The sequence below is a fragment of the Phyllostomus hastatus genome, unplaced genomic scaffold (assembly GCF_019186645.2).
Source record: "Phyllostomus hastatus isolate PE091 unplaced genomic scaffold, TTU_PhHast_1.1 phas_contig_449, whole genome shotgun sequence".
NCBI lineage: Eukaryota > Metazoa > Chordata > Mammalia > Chiroptera > Phyllostomidae > Phyllostomus > Phyllostomus hastatus.
In genome coordinates, this window is record NW_025333882.1 from 3034268 (window position 1) to 3052725 (window position 18458).

Here is an 18458-nt window from a genome sequence, read left to right on the forward strand (position 1 = left end):
TAATATCAGATAGTCAAGTAAGTTAATTGTTTTTGGAAAACTGCAATGTGACATGAAAAGAAGGTATCTCTGATGAAAGAAATCCCATACTCAGTTTAGTCAATCTTTAGAAATGGCACAAGTGGTACCAAGAATAAATTCATAAAACTACTGAGAGGAGAAAAATATTAATCCAAGAAAAAAATCACAGCAAAGTACTATTTATTATGGGGTAAATCCCATTAACAGATCATCCATACTGAGTAAAAGCAGAAATATATAAACAAATTCTTCAAAATAGATTTTCATTGTTTTTCAGCAAATAATAATATTTTTTAAATGTACTGGGCATGTGCAATTAATGAGAGTGCTACATTATAGGCATTATTTTAAGTCATGTTAACTAATTTTATAATAAATGAGCATAACCAAATAAAAGTTTATATATTTTTAAGAGTTCATTTATTTATTTTCAGAGAGGAGATGGGAGGGAGAAAGAGGAGTGAGAAATATTTTTGTGTAAGAGAAACAGCAATCTGTTGCCTCTCACACACCCCCAACTAAGGATCTGGCCTGCAACCCAAGCACGTGCCCTGACAGGAAACTGAATGAGTGACCCTTCGTTTCACAGGCTGGCACTCAATCCGTTGAGCCACATCAGCCAGGGCAAAGTTTATATTTTTATTTCACAATAAAATGGCTATATAAAATATCAGGAAGACATCAGATATTGTTGCTATGTTTTATCCAAATAACCATTAACTTCTGAGAAGTCAATAATATGATCCCATAATAAAAACACTATAGCTAACGTATGTTTTCTTTAGGTATAAATTCCTGTGACTTTTTAATTAAGACAAAAAAAGATCAGTTCTTCCCTTTTTGTCACACAAAGTGAATAAAAATTATGGCATTGGTAGATTTAAATATGCTGACTCACATACAAATATTTAAAAAATGGTACTTTAATCATCCTAATCACAATTATGTGGTTGATTTTCCACACTCAGAGATGAAATTTTTAAGCATATTCCTATGTCAACAGTTCACATAGGAACCCTAGTTTTCACTCACTTTTGGTACTAATCTTTGTATAATTTATTACATACTCCCCTGCCCTGGCAAGTATCTTAATTGAAGCTTTCTTTGATGATTTAAATGATAAATGGTTAAAATGAAATGCCTACTCGAAGTCATCATCAAAGCTGGATATTAAAAGAATTAAGAAAAAACTCAGAACTTACATTTTTTAATTTTCCACTTTACTATCATATAACTTAAGAAAGGTATGTGCTATATTATCCAGGCATCCCAGACAATGTACAGTCCTCCTCTCAGTATTAAAAAATTAAGCCTCTTTTACCACTGAGAACACCTTTAGAAGTATTTAACTATTCTGCCAACTATCCTTACACAACAGCAGACTTTAAAATATTATTTTGCATCACTGAAACATATACCCATCAACTTCCTTTTTATGGCTTCGAAGATTTTTCTATTAGTTTATATATCAGATTTGAAGACATATTTATTCCCCTGATTTTAAAGTTAAAGAGTATTTGGGGGAGAACTGAATCCAAGACACAGGCTAGTCATTACAAAATACAACTAAAAACACCATATATAAGTTCTGAATTTTAAAGTGTCTCAGGCAGATGCAGTATTTCATATTTCTTCTTTTAAGTTAGAAAGAGGTTCCCTCTAGGGGAATAGTGATTAGAAAGAAACACAGGGGAATTTTCTGGGAGATAGAAATGTTCGGTATCTTCTCTTGGTTGGTGGCTACTCATGAATTAACCGCTTGGGAATGAGTGTATTTCACTGAATGTAAATCATTATCAGTATAATTAAAAAATAAATCTTTTAATAGCTTTCATGTAAACTTTCGCGATATCTAGTCTTAATTTATCATTAGTAAAAACTATAAATAAAAATAAAAACAAACTTTTATCTTTAACTCCAAAACTCACTATTTCTACCATAATACCCATTCTCCCATTATGTAAAATATTTAGTATTAAGTTCAAACACTTAAAATAACAAGAAATATCAAATTATCATTACTTACCCTGCTCATTGAATCAAAGCACTTCCTAACTAATGATTCTACATCATTAGGTCTATCTTGAACATTTATCCAGTCTAACAAAGAAACATTAAAAAAAGGAAGATCTCTTTCTTTAGCATCTATTGAAGTTTCCTCCTGCTGAGCAGTACTTTGACAAGGTTCTCCAATTTCTTTTCCACTTTCATCATCTGTGGTATCTGGAGCTACATGTTCCACTGACTTGGGAAATGAGGTTAACAAGGATTTGTTAGTTGTTCTAGGCATATCAGGAGGCAGCACCAGTTCAGTGGAGGTTTTCATCTCAGCTTTTTCTGAGCCTTCATGTTCAGGTAAAGAATCCAGTCTTTCCAAACATTCCCTGTAACTATGTCTGGTTAGGCACTCCAACAGCGGAATCTTGGCCATTACTGAAACCGCAGTTCCTAAACTTAAAATACAAAAGTTCTGTTAGTAAAATAACAGGACCACTCTAATTAGAGATTAATTCTTTGAAAGCTTAGCATTTTATTATCACACAGGCAAATCTTATCACATCTCTGTTATGTTATATACATATATAAAATAATCTAGGAGGTGTTCTTTAGAAGAAACTGAGTTAGAGAGAAGGATATCAACACCTTTAAATTCTATTCTGAAGTAAACATTGCCGGTTCATACTAAACAAATGAACACATAGTTTTTTATCAAGCCTTAGGATATAAGGAATTCAAATTTACAAAAAAGATTTACCATAGCAGTCCCTTAAAGTACAATTTTTTGTCTTTTAGTTAATCAAGTATCTCTGATATACGGAAAGCACAGGATAAAATTAACTATATTCATAAACATTAAGGTAACTCTTACATTCACCAAATCCTGAAAATAGATAGGTAGATGTATGCTGTCAAAAGGCATGGGAAAGAAATAAAATCTTAACGATGTGACTTCTGTAAAAATATATGTAAAATTGAATCAAGAGTCCTACCTTAAATTAACATACCTAAGAGACTCTCTAAAAAATAGTTGAAAAGGTTTTTACATAAACTTCTAAAAGATATTTATATCATCCCCTTCCTTCCCAGTATCTGTCCCATTGTCAAATTGAGGCCAAAATCTTCTAAAGATTCATTCTGCCAAACAGAAAAACTTGATTTTATAAGGTTCACTTGAATAAATGAAAGAAAAAAAATCCCAATTCAAGGCAATGAAATACAAAAAAAAAAAAAAAGGTGCAAAAAGTTGAAAGCATACACACACAACACACAGGGCTATATTCATGAAATACTGCTATATGTTTACATTAATTATAGCCTTTTTAAAACAAGATTTTATATTATTTTATTTTATTTTTAGAGTGGGGAAGGGAAGGAGAGAAACATCAATGCGTGCTTGCCTCTCACACGCCCCCTACTGGTAACCTGGCCCGCAACCCAGGCATGTGCCCTCACTGGGAATCAAACCATCAACCCTTTGGTTCACAGACCAGTGCTCAATCCACTGAGTCACACCTGCCTGGGCTAATTATAACTTAAAAAAAAAAAAATGGTATCAGATAGGCTTATATGCAAAAAAATAGAAAGCCATCTAAACAAAAGCTAGAACACAATGGCTTTTTTCCCATCCTAGCAAGATGTACTTCCGACATCATATGGCAATATTAGGAAAACAAAATTTTTCTTTATTGGTTAATGTTTGAAAAACTTTCCATTTCCTTCAGATGTGTTATTTTTTGTTGTTATTGTTACCTTATTGGAAAGTTGATATCAGGGAGACAGAATGCCAAGATTCTTGGGTTTGTAAAAACTTTCAAAAGCGTTTTAGGCCTTTTCATAAAGAAAACAACATAAGAAAAAAGAAGTGTGGAAGATCCATAACATATATAATGAGTAAAACTGATCATAATATTGGAGTCTATTAAAGTCTCAAAAAATTAACTTTGATTATAATAACTATATGGCCGACTTGAAACAATATTAATTACTGAAACTACTGAAAATTTACAAAGATACTTTAAAAATCTTATTATCCATTTGAATGGCACACATACTGAGTAAGTTTTAACTTGATGTCTTCTATGGATTGCAGATAATTTGAATAAATATTTTCAAACTTGACAAGTAGCTTTTGGTATGAATTTGAACAGTCCTCCAGATTGGCCATGATTGCAGCCCAGCCCTGGTGTTGAAGGTGTTCATCATGGACCAGACTTTCACAGAAGGAGCTAAGTTTCTTGGCAACTTCATACATTTCCTATATTAAAAATGAAAAAAGAAACAGTAATGGAAGGTAATGTTTCTGTGCACATTTCCATATGTGTACTTACATATATACATGAATGAATTCTGAACACACTTTAAAGCATTGTTAAGGTTATGCTTTAATTTACCTTTATTTTATTAATTTAATTTAACTTATTTTTTCTGGCTTGTTTGTTATGATAGTAGAGGAAGAGAAATACCTAACTCACTGCTTTTGGGAATATATATTGATAAAGTGTCTACTGAGGGCAATTCAGTAATAATGATCAAAAGCAAAATGGTATCTAGTATTTGGCAAAATGATTCCTTATCTAGCAATTTACCCTATAAGAGCTTAAACAAATAAAAAATATTAAAAATTTATTTTAATACTATGAAATGAAATGCAAACAACCTCAATGTCTATCAAAAATACACCAATATAATGAAATTTACATAGCATAAGATGAAATATTTTTATATATAAGGATATGGAAATATCAACATATAGTATTAAGTTTAAAAGGCAGGGTGCTGAATTTATAAACTGAATTTTCTATTTTTATATGTTACATAAAAAATTACAAGTGATCTATAGATATAAATCTGAGAAATTTTTTTAAAGGGCTGGGGGTGGGGTGAGATGTGGCATCTGGAATACAGCATACCAGACATACTCCAGCACCTCTACCTATATTGACTATTTCCTTCATGTCTTTGAGATATGCAAAGGTTTCTTAAGGACGAAAAGAAGACAAGACTATTACTAAATTGAAACGTGAACTAAGAAATTCTATTCATCATGAAACATCATTAGTTGAATAAAAAGGCCAGCCACAGAATGGCAGAAGATATTCCCAACATATAAAACCAACAAAAAGCTTATATGAAGATTACATCAAGGCATTAACAAATCAATCAGAAAGATTAGCAACCCAATAATAAACTAGAATATTAACGTCACAAAAAGGATATTCAAATCTCTCATAAATGTAAGTAAACCTGCTCATCCTTGTTATCAAATACAAATAAACTCACAATGGCCTACCACTATACATACACCTATCAGAAAGACTAAAATTAAGAGTATCAGGAAAACCAAGCATGAGTTTGTTCAGCAAGTAGAACAATCACACACTGATGGTGGGAGTATAAACGGATACAACCATTTCAAACAACAGAACATAAAGCTGAAAAGAGGCACATCCAAGAGAAATGCAAAAGATGTACCAAACAATGTACAATGATATTCACAGCAGCTTTAATCACAATAGTCTAAAACTGGAAACTATATCCATTAACTGTGTAATATCTGTACAACAGAATACTATGTAGCGATGACTACAAACCATTAACACACACAATTAAATGAGTAAATCTCAGGAACATAACATTGAGTAAGAGTCCACATACAAAAAAATCAAACTATGATTACACTCAAAGTTCTAAAGAGGCAAAGCAATCTATGCTTTAGGGAAGAGGGATGCTGGTTACTGACTGGGAAAAAGAAGAAGCAGGGTTTCTGGGGTGATACCATGCTTTAAAATTTGTGTTTAAGTAGTTTATGGAAATGAATTAAAAATGAATGTGTATGTATATAGTTCAATAAACAAAACCTATCATTTTACTAATGAAAGTAAACTTAGTTCAAGGTCACACCACAATAGGGATGACTAGATTTAAACTCATGTAATGTGACTCTAGAAGATCATACACTTGCCATTAAATTACAGTGCCTCTAACTCCTTACATACTAATAAACTGTTTCACTTAAGTCACTGTTTTGGTTAGAGTAGCTTTTCAGTGTTTTAAATTCTAAGAAGATACATTCTTCCCACCACCTTCCATTCTTCTTTCTCAGAATGTTCTTGGCTATTCTTGGACATTGATCCCTCTACATGAACTTTACGTCCATTTTACTTAAAACAAAACCAAATAACCCAAAATTCCCCCTAGTCCAACCTCCCAAGCAAAAATGCTTCACCACTGTGGAAATTTTAAACTGTAACTCATTAATTTCATGAATGCGTTAATATTATCATTAATATTAAGAATATTTTAAGAATATTTCGTTGTTTATAATTTGTGTTCTTGAATATAATTGTATATAGATATTTTGTTGCTATTGATGTGATGTACAGAATTTCCCATTTCCTTTCCAAAGCAGGACTAGTTCAATGAAATCTGAATAACATTTATCACATATCCAGTCACCATATCAAAATTACTTCTAATAGGTTTGTATTAAATTTGAGCTTTTCTTTTCCATTAATGTTACCATTATTTCATTTTCTTATTTTAGTACATATCCCAGAAGCTCCAAAATACTGAATAGACTGTTTCTGATTTAGGCAAAAATGACTCTAGCATTTCATTGGTTTGAAAATATATTTTTATATTTTATATTTGATTAAGTCTGTGTTATATTTCTCTTTTGTTTCCTTCTATTTTATTTATTAGGAACAGCCATTGAAATTTTAACAAGTTCTTCTACTGGACAATATTAATGTGATCCTGTAAGTTTTATGAAGTATTAATGATTGAGACAACTAACTAAATTAATATACCCCCAATATTATAGCATCCTTGCATTCCTATTACAGCCTCATTGCTATTAATATGTTATTGTTTCAATACTCTTCTAGGTTTTATCTGTAAGAAAAATTTACCTATATTCTGTATTTTCAGGATAAACAGCATTAAATCTAGTCCACAGGGTTTTCTGATTATGAAAAAAATGTATAAAATAAAACCTCTCGATTTTAAAATTACTGTGATAAAATACACATGAAATTTACCACTTTAACCCATTTTTAAGTGTATATACAGTTCAATAGCGTTGTCATTCACATTGCTATGCAGCCACTATTACCACCATCCATCTCCAGAACTTTTTCATCATCCCAAACTGAAATGGAAACTGTATCTTTTAAACAATTAACTCTACATTCTCCCCACCCCACAGCCTGCCTCCATGAATTTGATTATTCTAGGTACATCATATAATTGAGATTATACAGTATTTGTTGTCCTTTTGTGTTTTATTTCACTTAGAATATTGTCTTAAAGGTTCATCCACATTGTAGCTCCTATCAGACTATCTTTCCTGTTTAAGGCTAAATAATATTCCATTGTATGTGTATACCACATTTTGTTTATCCATTCATCCATTATTTGACATTTGGGTTGCTCCCACCATTTGGCTGCAGTAAATAATGTTTCTATAAACACTGGTGTACATCATTATGTTATATTATATTCTCCTGGAATAATTATTATTATCATTTAGCCATTAGTGTTAATAGGTAAATACAATCATTTTCACAAATTCAATCTTTTATTATTAATTTCACTTTGCTCTGTTTAATGATTTAACATCTACCTTGTTGAAATTAATATTGCTACTTTTATATTATTCTACATTTACCTACCTACTACTTCTGGGCATACCAATTTTTTAATCTTTTTAATGTAATATGTTTTAATATTATGCCTTTGTTTAATCAAGTTTTCTTTGATTTCTCTCTAGTCACTTAAAATTATATATCCTATCTTAAGACTTTAATTTTTATATTTAATATTACATTTTTATTAATGTGTACTACCTATATTTTTCAACCAAATCAAAATTTTATTACTTTTTAAATGGCATGCAATTGTGTAGCCTAAAGTTTTATACACCAATATTTGTACAATAGTATTCTTGCTTTGTTAATAATGCTAAAAAAGAAAATCTGAAAGATTCTATTATATAAATTATTTACAGAAATAATTTGGTTTCTCAAAAACATTTCTGAACCCTTTAGTGCTTATTACGTATGTCCCAGAAAGATGAGGTTATTTTCTTTTTATGTTGTATCCTATGTGAAAATTGGGGTAGTTTCACAAATGCACATGTTACATCAAATCCAACTGCTAGGAGGTTTCAAAAAAAAAAAAGGTAAATGTAAACACAAATAATTTGTTATTTTATTAATTTATTTTTATAAAAGGTAAATATTGTTGGTGGATTTTAAAAGAGCATTTTTTCCATGTCTGAAGGTAAAACGTGATAGCTTACAGTCAATAGTACAGTTAAGTAATAGCAAATGAAAAGAAAAACCAGTGATTGGCAAACAAGTCCTGGAGACTATAACATAAAAAGTATGTATTAGAAAGAACCTTGGTTTTCCTCCAGAACCTAGTAAATATGAAGAAGGGAAAAAGAATCACATTTTTAAGTTACTTAAGCTTTTTATTTATGTCTATTTTAACATAGTTACTTTATTGATTAAAGCAATGTTCAGAAGTCATTATCTGCATACCATCATTTAGAAAAGAAGTTGAACAAATCACATTTAAGACCATTTTCTGTATTTAAGATCTTGTCATTGAATGACAGAATAAGTCATTCAATGTAGAATTGTCACTGAATATAGAATAAGTAATACTATATGGTCCTAAAATGTAAAAACCAGACACACTAACCACAAAATACACATTTTTTAAAATTTGTTATTTTTCACATTTTTTGCAAATGTTATTTTTCAAATATTTTTCATATTTCCTCTGTAATTTAGAATAGTGTACTATTTTAGATTTGAATGCTCTTAGGGGTAATAAATTTGTTAGAATATTCACAAACACCTAGTAAGTAACTAACTCACAAAAATATTACCAAGTATATGTGTAAGACATTTTTTGTTAAATGCATCAATTTTTTATTTTAAATGTACTAGATATAAATAAATACATCTCAAAAAATACTTAGATCTTACCACTGCAAGCTGTGTCCTTGAAGCAACAGTGTGAAAAACTGCAGGCATCATAAGAGACTCTTCAACTTTTATTTCCATGTCATTTTCTGTTGAAAAGGTAGTTTTAGGAATAGCAGGTGGAAGTTCACATAAGATCATTTCTTTGTTAAAAAGAAAAATTGGATTTGTGTCCTATAAAAGTAAAAATGCAAAAAAAAAAAAAACTAAAGTAAAATGTTACAAATACTAAACATGCAATTGCCCTCAATACATGAAGTAGATAAACCTTACTTCTGAATGCTGAGTTCCCAATTTCCTATTTGATGTGAAACTGGAGCATGTTTGAAGGAAAAAGCTGCCAGAAACCTACCGTCCCAGCACTGTAGGTGCACACTCTTCTATCTGCAGCCATACACTCTCCTCCATTGACCACCAACACCTGGTGCTGAATGGCAATCTTGTATTTGCTATGAATAGCATGCTTAAGATCCGCCACACTTAAATAAAAAGGAAAAAAATCAGTTATTTACATTAGCCCAATGACAAATGTTTCTATTATCAAAGTAGAACTATGTAAAAATATCTGATAGATTAATAAATCTCACTCTTTAAATTTTATACCAAAACAATAGTAAAAATACAAGCTTCTTTATCTCTAGAATTGGGTTTCATAACTAACTGGCTGACTTCAGGTGAATAAATCACAGACATGCCACATCTAAAAATGAGTCTATGAAACACAGAGAAGCAGACATTTATTTTCATGCTCTTTATATAATGTAGCAAAGGAGTATGCTCAAATTAGCATCAGGTCTGTTAATATCCTCAGAACACAGGATGTGTGTTAAATCTCCACATCACATTACACAACCATATATTAAATCTAAACCATATAAAAATTGTTTCCTTTTCCTATCTTTCAAAAAAAAAACTCTCTCCTTTACAGGTAAAATTCTATTTTATAAGGACTAAAATTTTTTACAAATAATTTCACAGTTCCATTTTTACAACTACGGTTATTAATTCCATAAATTATTTACAGTATTTTCAGTCAGATTTATTTATTCTATATTACTATCAAGTCTCTGCTATTATGGCCACCATAAAAATATAAGCAAGTTTAGAAATACAGAGTGGAGAAAAAGCAGGTCTTCAGGTGTTCATATAGAAAATAATTAATAAATAACAATACATGAATAAATTCTGGGTTTCCTGTACTCATAACTGTAAACCTACTTTTGCCTGACCCTATATTTGCTGTTTCTATTTCCTAACTGTTTGGACTCAAAATACATCTTTCCTCCCCTGAGACCCATCCCCACTTTTTACAAACAGAAGAGGGCACTCAGAGGTCAAAAATTTGAAATCCTTGCACAGCTGGAGAATCATTAGACATGAGTCCCACTAATTTGGCTATTAAACCACTGTCTTTATTCACACAAGAGAATTAAAAAATCACCCCAAAAAATGTGACTGATACATGTTGCTTTATATATGTAGCAATAATCCCCTCAGCTGTATCCTATGAAACTCAGAATAGCAATCATCTATGAAAACTTCTGGTTGATAACTTTGCTTTGAAATCAGTATATCTGTTTGTGGGTGACCTGTTTATTGTGAATAATATGGTAATACATCAGAATAAAGCTCAACAACGAGTTTAACTTCAGCAGTTTAGAGAAAGACAACAATATACTAGGATGAAATACTGTATCAAAACTCGCTATATCACTACTTTTTATTAACAAAGGAATACTTTTCACAAAATCAAATCACTCCTGTAAACTTCTGCATGCACAAAATGCAAAGCTGATGAGAAAAAAAAAAGAAATACAGCTCACGTTTGCACTGTAAGTTCAGTGTCAAATGTTAGGGTAGTGCCAGTATTAACCAGAAATACATATAACTTCATGATTTCTCTGGATTCTGTAGGTTTATACCTCACACTCTGATATGGTTACTAAAAGAAAGAGACAAGGAAAGTAGTCAAATTTAAAAACACATACAAATACCCTCACATAAGGCCCAGCACAGTTGTACTAAATAACAAAAAACAACAACAGGTTTTTATGTTTACGATGTCTAAGTAGACAATTTAGTAAACTTGTTGCCGAAAAACAAATGAACAGAAATTAAACTAGTAAAAAGCATAACTGTTTTACCATAAAAAATAATTTAAAGAGAGAGGCCAGTAGTTAAAAAAGTTGTGTACATGTTACACTGTTCTACATTAAGAATACAACTAAAAACAAAAATAAAAATTTTTTGGTCAAACATCTTTCTAACTCACTAAGAACTAAGAAAATTTCTTCCCCACTCCTTCCCTCTAACAATCAAGTCTTAAGGTTAAACTTAGGAACAGCAAATAAAAGTGGCCACTAACTTGGCGAGTTAGGGAAAATGAGTTAAGTCCCACTTCTTCTACTTGGCTGCCTCTGAGTTAGAAACCCTCCATCATATAAGAAACTCTATCCCTAACAGCTTCATCACCTCCTGAACAGTAGAGCCTGGAAATTAGAATATTTAAAACAACTCTGGAATTAACTACCTATCAATGTCAAACCTCATATATAAAATAATACTTTTTCATCTATAAAATAAAGAGACAGATTTCAATAGCTAGCATTTTATGTTTAACAACTGGAGGTAAAAAAATCACTAAGATTAATGAAAGTGGTAAAAGACAATAAATTTCCAGAAACTAGTAGCTATCTTTATATTCCTTCTACACATTTAGAGTAAAATTATCAGGAAAAGAGGAAAAAACAACAAAAAAAAGTTTTAAAGTTATTATTATTTTAAATGCCTTAACTCTATAGATCTACCGAAAACTCTACTGTAAAGGTAGAAACTGTTACTTACCGTCAGGCACTGTGAGAAGAACTACCACTTTTCTTAAAAAAGCAGATTAAAACTGGATTATGTTTGCTTTGCTTGATATTGGCAACTGAATGGCATAACTGGTTAAATTCAGTGAACTGAAAAAGAAAAATTTCTGGATTATTATAGAGAGAATAATTCTGTATGTGACAATAACATGTGATTACTGTTCTCTTTGTTTTAAAATTACCTACTGAAAGAGTAATCTCTACTGTCTCTTTCTTACCTGCACATTCAGTGAAACCACAAGCATATGATTTCAGCTCATATCACTCCATTAAAAGACAGCAAACAAAAGTCTCCAAAGAACTCCCCAAACTGCCAAACCCTACTATCATTTTTCATTCCTTCTTAAAATATGATAAAAGAGCCCACGCTGTGGAGCCATACTGCTTGAGTTTGATCTGGCCCCATTACTCGAGTAACTTACTGAACAATTTCAGTTTCTTCTCTTCTAAAATAGCAATAAAAATGGTACCTTAAAGAGCCCCTCCACCTCCAGTTAGCCATACTCTAGTGAAATCCTGACTCCCACTGCCTTTGGTTTGGGCAGGGCCTATGATCTGCTTCTAATTAATGAAATATAGCAAAGTTGATGAAATGCCACAATGGCTACTCTATATTATACTTTCCACCTTGCCAACAGATTTCCATCCTTGCCAGCTTTGATGAAGTAATATCTGCCATACGGAGAGGCCCACGTGGCAAGAAAATGAAGTTGGGCCCCAGCCAAAAGTCAACAAAAAGCTGAAGGCCTCAGTCCTGCAAGGTACTGAATCTGACAACCACCATGAGCTTGGAAGCAGATCACTCCTCAGTCAAGCCTTAAAGACCCTAGCCTTCCTGGCCAACACCTTCACTCCAGTCTTGAAAGAGACCCTGCAGTAATAAAGGAACCAGCCAAGCCATGCCCAGAAACTGTGAAACGATATATTTGTGTTGTTTTAAACAGCTAAGACTGGTAATTTCTTACCTAGCAAGAGTATCCCACTTGATAGGAATGTGATGACAATTAAGCAAGAAAAAAAAATGTTAATGTATTAGTATAGTGCTTGGCAGATAATTAAGAATTCAATAGACCCTAACTGGGTAGCTCAGTTGGTTAAAGCATTGTCCTGATAAACCAAGGTTGCCAGTTCAAGCCCTGGTCAAGGCATATATAAGAACCAACCAATGAATGCATAAATAAACAAAAAGATGTTTCTCTCTCCTTCTCTTCTCTCTCTCTAAAAACCAATAAATAAAATTTTAAAAAAGAAAAAATTCAATAAACAATCATAGGACCCCTTCTTGGGCTCTTTCTCTTTTGGCAACACTCCAGCTTTCAGGTAGGATCTCAACCATCCCTCTTTACCCTTGAATAGTAGCTCACCTACCTCCATGGCTACAGTAACCACCACTGCCGATTCCCAAATCTCTCCACAGACCTAAGTTATTTATCCAACCCCTCTCAAACTCCAAATTTTCCATATGCATTTCGTTACTACTGTTTCTAAAACTGAGTTCCTTATTTTTTTCCTGCCTCCTAACCTACTCATTTTTCAATTGTTTTTATTTGTTGATGGGATATACATTTACCCAATCTCTCAAGTGCTATAGTAGGTCTGTCATTTTCCTCAGAGGATATATATCAGTAAATATTTATATCCAGCCAATTCTAATACAAATACTTACTATCTATTCCCGCCTGAAATCAAGCCCTCATTAATTCTGGACATTTTCAAACTACTCCATATCCACTATCCCTAGTCCACCAATTACCTAAGTCCTCCATATTACCTTCAAAGAGACCATTCTAAATGCTCACCTAATCAAGCTCACTGCTATTTTAAGTCAGCTGTGATTGATAATTTTACAGCAGCTGCCTTTTATGCATATTTACTATATTCTAGACAACTATTCTAAACGTTTTGTTAAGTGAAATTCTTTCATTTGATCCTCAAGAATCTTTGCAGTGGGCAGATATCATTATTCTTTTATAGAATAAAAACTAAGAATTAAGGACTTAAACAATGTCATCAGTTATCAAACTCAGGCAGTCCAATTATACCTTCTCCTTCTTTTAACCAGTACAAAAACATCCAATAAGACAGTGAAAATTGTATGGCTTCTTTTCCACCACAGTTTAACTATTTTCTTCCTCCCCACGACTCCCAAACACCAAATCACTTAAACTCCTTAAACAAAACAAACAGTTTAAAGTCTTTGAGGCCTCATCGGAGCTGTTTTCCCTACTTAAAATACTCTTTCCTCCTTGCCCTACTTCCCAGCCCAACATTTTCTTTCACAGATTTAATCACAATCATATCATTAACAGTGCTGTGTACTCTGTCTTTCTATGCTTGCATATATTTTGATGTTTCTGTTCATATTTCTCACTTCTGAATGGCAAGCTTCTTTAAATCAAAGCCTATGCATTTATGCATTCTTTAGAACTAGCTCTAAAATATTTTCTAAGTAAAAATGAATTGAATAATTCTATACTAGTAAGATATTATTCTATATTCTTGTTAAAACTGCTGAGAAGTCACATGCTTGACATCTACCACAGAATTTCTTCAGGTTGTTCTCAAAGAAAGAGTCCTGATTTTTCCAAGATCATTATCTCCATGACAATAAGGCTCCATCTCATTAATCAGTCCACTACTACCATTTATGGGTAATTCAAATACTTTACAAACACAGCCCCAATGACTTGGCCCAACTAAACGGATACTAAAGTTCAACCTAGCTAACATATAAGATGTATGTTCCTATTATACTACAGATTAGCACCAAGTCCTTTTTTTATCCTCATCTGAAAATCTGTTTATTGATTTTAGAGAAAGAGGAAGGGAAAGAGAAGAGAAACACTGACTGGTTGCCTTCACATGCCTCCCTGACCAGAGCTCTAACCTACAACCTAGATATGTGCCCTGACTGGGACTCAAATCCGCAAGATTTTGGTGTATGAAATGACATTTCAACCACCTAAGCCACGTGGCCACAGATAGCACCACATTTTTTAATGAATAAAGGAAGTGGTTAGGATTAAAGTGACAAATATAGTTGATTTTCATAGCCTGCAAATAACAGAGCTGGGTCCCTGGGTGAGTAACAATAAGCAAAGTCCCCTGCCAACCCCTGTACAGTGAAAAAAATATTGTTAAAAGTTTGAGTATATATCCTGACTTAAATTACTTAATAGTAGTATTTCCACAGTATTACAAATGCTTTATAAGCATTAATATTGATGTCAACAAATCACTCCAACTTGTAAAGTCACCATAATTTATATACTTACTATTCCCAGGGTTTGGTTTTTTAATCTCACAGATATACATTTTTCTTATGCTTGTGATTATTTCCATAAAGGAGGTTCCTATTAGTAAAATTGCTGGGTCAAAACATTCAAATATTTTTAAGACTATTAGAATTGATTCCTTTAGCAATTTATGCTCCTCAGGCAATATACTTGGTCAACCAGTTGACTGTATCATATTTTTACATGCTTGCTAATATTATTTAAATTTTATTTAAACACTGTCTCTGATTAATAGTGAGTTTCAATTTCAGCCATTTGCTTTATCATTTGAGCCACTTCATGCTCCATACATCTCTCTCTATATATGTATTTCCCCTGAACAATCTGAAAGTAATTTGCAGACAGATACCTTGTGTTTGCTAACAGTCAGGATTTTTTCATACATACTACAGTACATTGATCAAATCATTAAATTTAACACTGATGCAGTATTATTATGTAATCCACAGTCCACATGCAAATTAGTGCCCCAGTAATATCCGTTATAGTGTTCCCCCTATCCAGGATCCAATTCAGGAAAATATATTAGATTTAGATGTAAAAGCTATTTACTCTTCTTCATTCTGAACAGTCCATCAATATTTATTTTCTTTTCATGATCTGGTTCAATAATGCTCTCAATCCATCAGAGGCTTTAGAAATTATTAAAGAGAAAAGACAACCCCAGTGCCATTCCTCTGTTCCACAGTACTTATGGTAAGTGAAAGAAACTCTGACAAGTTGTAGTGGCTAACAGGACTACTACTTGCATTGAAACAAATACCAATCTCTTAATCTGATAGTCACCACAGAAACAGCTCAACCTAAGAAACCACAATCTTAACAATGCTAACAAAAAAGCCAAGGCCAAGTGAACAAAATTTATTTGAGAATTAACTTGTCAGTCATAATTCATGAACAATGTAAACAATTTCAAGGACAGTTTTGATTACAGTGGCTCTTAAAGTTTTGGCTCTATTATCTATGCATACTTGATACTACTATTTGTCCTTTAGCTCACCTCTAACAGTTTCTTTTTCTTTCTTTCTTTTCTTTGAAGAGAGAGAGGAAGGGAAGAAGAGAGGAAAAGAAACATCAATGTGTGGTTGCCTCTCACGCACCCTTTAGTGGGGACCTGGCCCACAACCCAGGCATGCGCCCAGACTGGGAATTGAACAAGTGACCTTTTGGTTTAGAAGCCCGCACTCAACCCACTGAGCTACACCAGCTGGGTAACAGTTTCTAAGTGAAGTTAATGACAGGATGGAATTGTTGACCTACCCTGAAATGGCATCCCATGTTTTCATCCAGTATCTATTATTTATGGCCATCAAACAGACAGCTTTAACCAGAAGCCCCCATCTGATTTTTCACTCCCTACATCCTCATTGTAAGTTACCACGAAAGGACTATCCTAGAATAGCATAGAGAAAAATCTAACTAGTAAGATCAGTCAACATTTCCCCATGGGTCTACTAGTGATGGTGGTCTGTGAGTAAATCTCAGGCTTATGACTTTATAGCCACCAGTTACTCGTATTCATTCCACATGTCCAAAGTTCATGGAACATAAAATAATAGTCACTAACATTTGAGTAATTCATTATACACCAGTCATTATACTCAGTTGTGTAGTAGTCATTACTTATTTTTCGTAACATGTAAGATATCCATCCATCTCATCACTGTTTCCTTTTGCAAATGAGGAGTAGCATTCAGAGGTACTCATCTTGCCTACAAAGGCCAAATCTTGGTAAATAAAAGTTCCAGGGGTTTAAAACCAGGTCAGTTTACAATATTCAATATAAATATCAGTTGAGAATCTAATATGTCCTGGGCATTTTCTTAGCTTTGGGAATAAAATAGAAAACAGTATGAAAAAATTATATTCACTCATGAAGCTTACATTCTGACAACATGAAAACTTTTTATCTATATACAAACTCCCTATCTACTTTCAGAAAGAATAATTACAAAAAAAAACATTTATCTTTAAAAAACAATTCCTAAATACATATTTGCACATTTCTGTTTTATTCTTTAAAGATATGAATGTTGTTGGCTTAATGAACTAAGACTATTCCCACTACGTGATGCTCTCACAATTCCTTCTGTGAGAAAGGAATCACTTTACACCCATCAATCAAATGACCAAACTGTGGCACAAAAAAAGCTCAATTATTTTGCAGACATGTTGCAAAAGAGCAGTACTACCAGAGTAAAAATCCATGGCTTGATCTAGGAAAAAAAAAAAAAAACATGAATGTACTGCTGAAACATATGTAATCACCTTCAATGACTTGACATTTTACCACTTTCTATGACCATTTTTAAGTCTTTATTTTTCTAAATACAAAAACAGTTCTGAGATTAAGTAAGGGGGGATGGGATGGCAGAACACTTTAAAATGTGACATGGTAAGGCTTCCTTTTTTTTTTTCTTAACAAAATCAAAAGCATTATAAAACAAAGTTGGATATGTAAGGAATGGTGTGGGATGGGTACAGCAATGAAAAACCTATCCCTGGATCAACAGTAGGCCTTTCTTTTTTCTACCTACCTACCTTTTTTCTAAAAAGCCTACAAGAATCTAGATAAATAAGCATGCAGACATCCTCTTCAGCATGACTACTAACTAGCATCATCTACTTATCTAACTTCTCATACTCTTCAAAGGAGCTGGTTCCTACTGTTTTTCAGATTTTTTTTTTAAGAGTGTGATTCCTTTTTTTTTTTTCTTTTATCTCATCGGTACTTTTTTATTCCTGTTCCCCAATACCCTCCCTTTGGCAAAAACCAGCTTACTCTCCATATTTAGGTGTTTGTTTATATTTTGTTTTATTTATTCATTTGTTTTTTAGAACCTACATATAAGTAATATTACAGAGTATCTGTCTTTCTCTGACTTATTTCACTTAGCATAATATACTCTAGGGTTGATCCGTGTTGTCACAAATGACATTTCATTCTTTTGTATTGCTAAATAATACTCCATTTTATATGTGTATGGGGGACAAAAGTAGATTAACACTTGAGTATGCAAAACAAGAATTCATTCTTGTATTACCTACTACTTTGTATTTGCAGAACACTGCAAACCTACTTTTGCCAGCCCCTGTACGTACACACACACACACACACACAATCTCCATATCTTCATTATCAGTTCATATCTAGGCAGTTGCATATCTTGACTATTACTACTAATCCTGTAATGAATCTAGGAGGGCATATATCTTTTCAAATCAGTGTTTGTTTTTTTTTAATAGATACCCAGAGGACAAACTGACAAATCATA

The 18458-nt window shown here is 32.5% G+C and overlaps 1 protein-coding gene across 3 annotated transcripts in view; it reads right to left on the bottom strand.

Moving 5' to 3' along the window:
• Nucleotides 1–18458, bottom strand: part of RB1CC1 (RB1 inducible coiled-coil 1) — a 93223-nt gene that overhangs the window by 51924 nt on the left and 22841 nt on the right. For 2 of the 3 annotated variants that reach the window (XM_045845041.1, XM_045845040.1), the window contains exons 2-7: nt 11862–11977; nt 10841–10959; nt 9370–9496; nt 9021–9191; nt 4074–4276; nt 2048–2474 (exon numbers count right to left, since the gene is read on the bottom strand). In XM_045845041.1, the coding sequence (XP_045700997.1) occupies nt 2048–2474; nt 4074–4276; nt 9021–9191; nt 9370–9496; nt 10841–10911 (999 nt within the window). In that variant the 5' untranslated portion in view covers nt 10912–10959; nt 11862–11977. Of the gene's footprint in view, nt 1–2047; nt 2475–4073; nt 4277–9020; nt 9192–9369; nt 9500–10840; nt 10960–11861; nt 11978–18458 lie in introns of those variants that run through there. The other variant, XM_045845042.1, reaches the window with a different exon arrangement.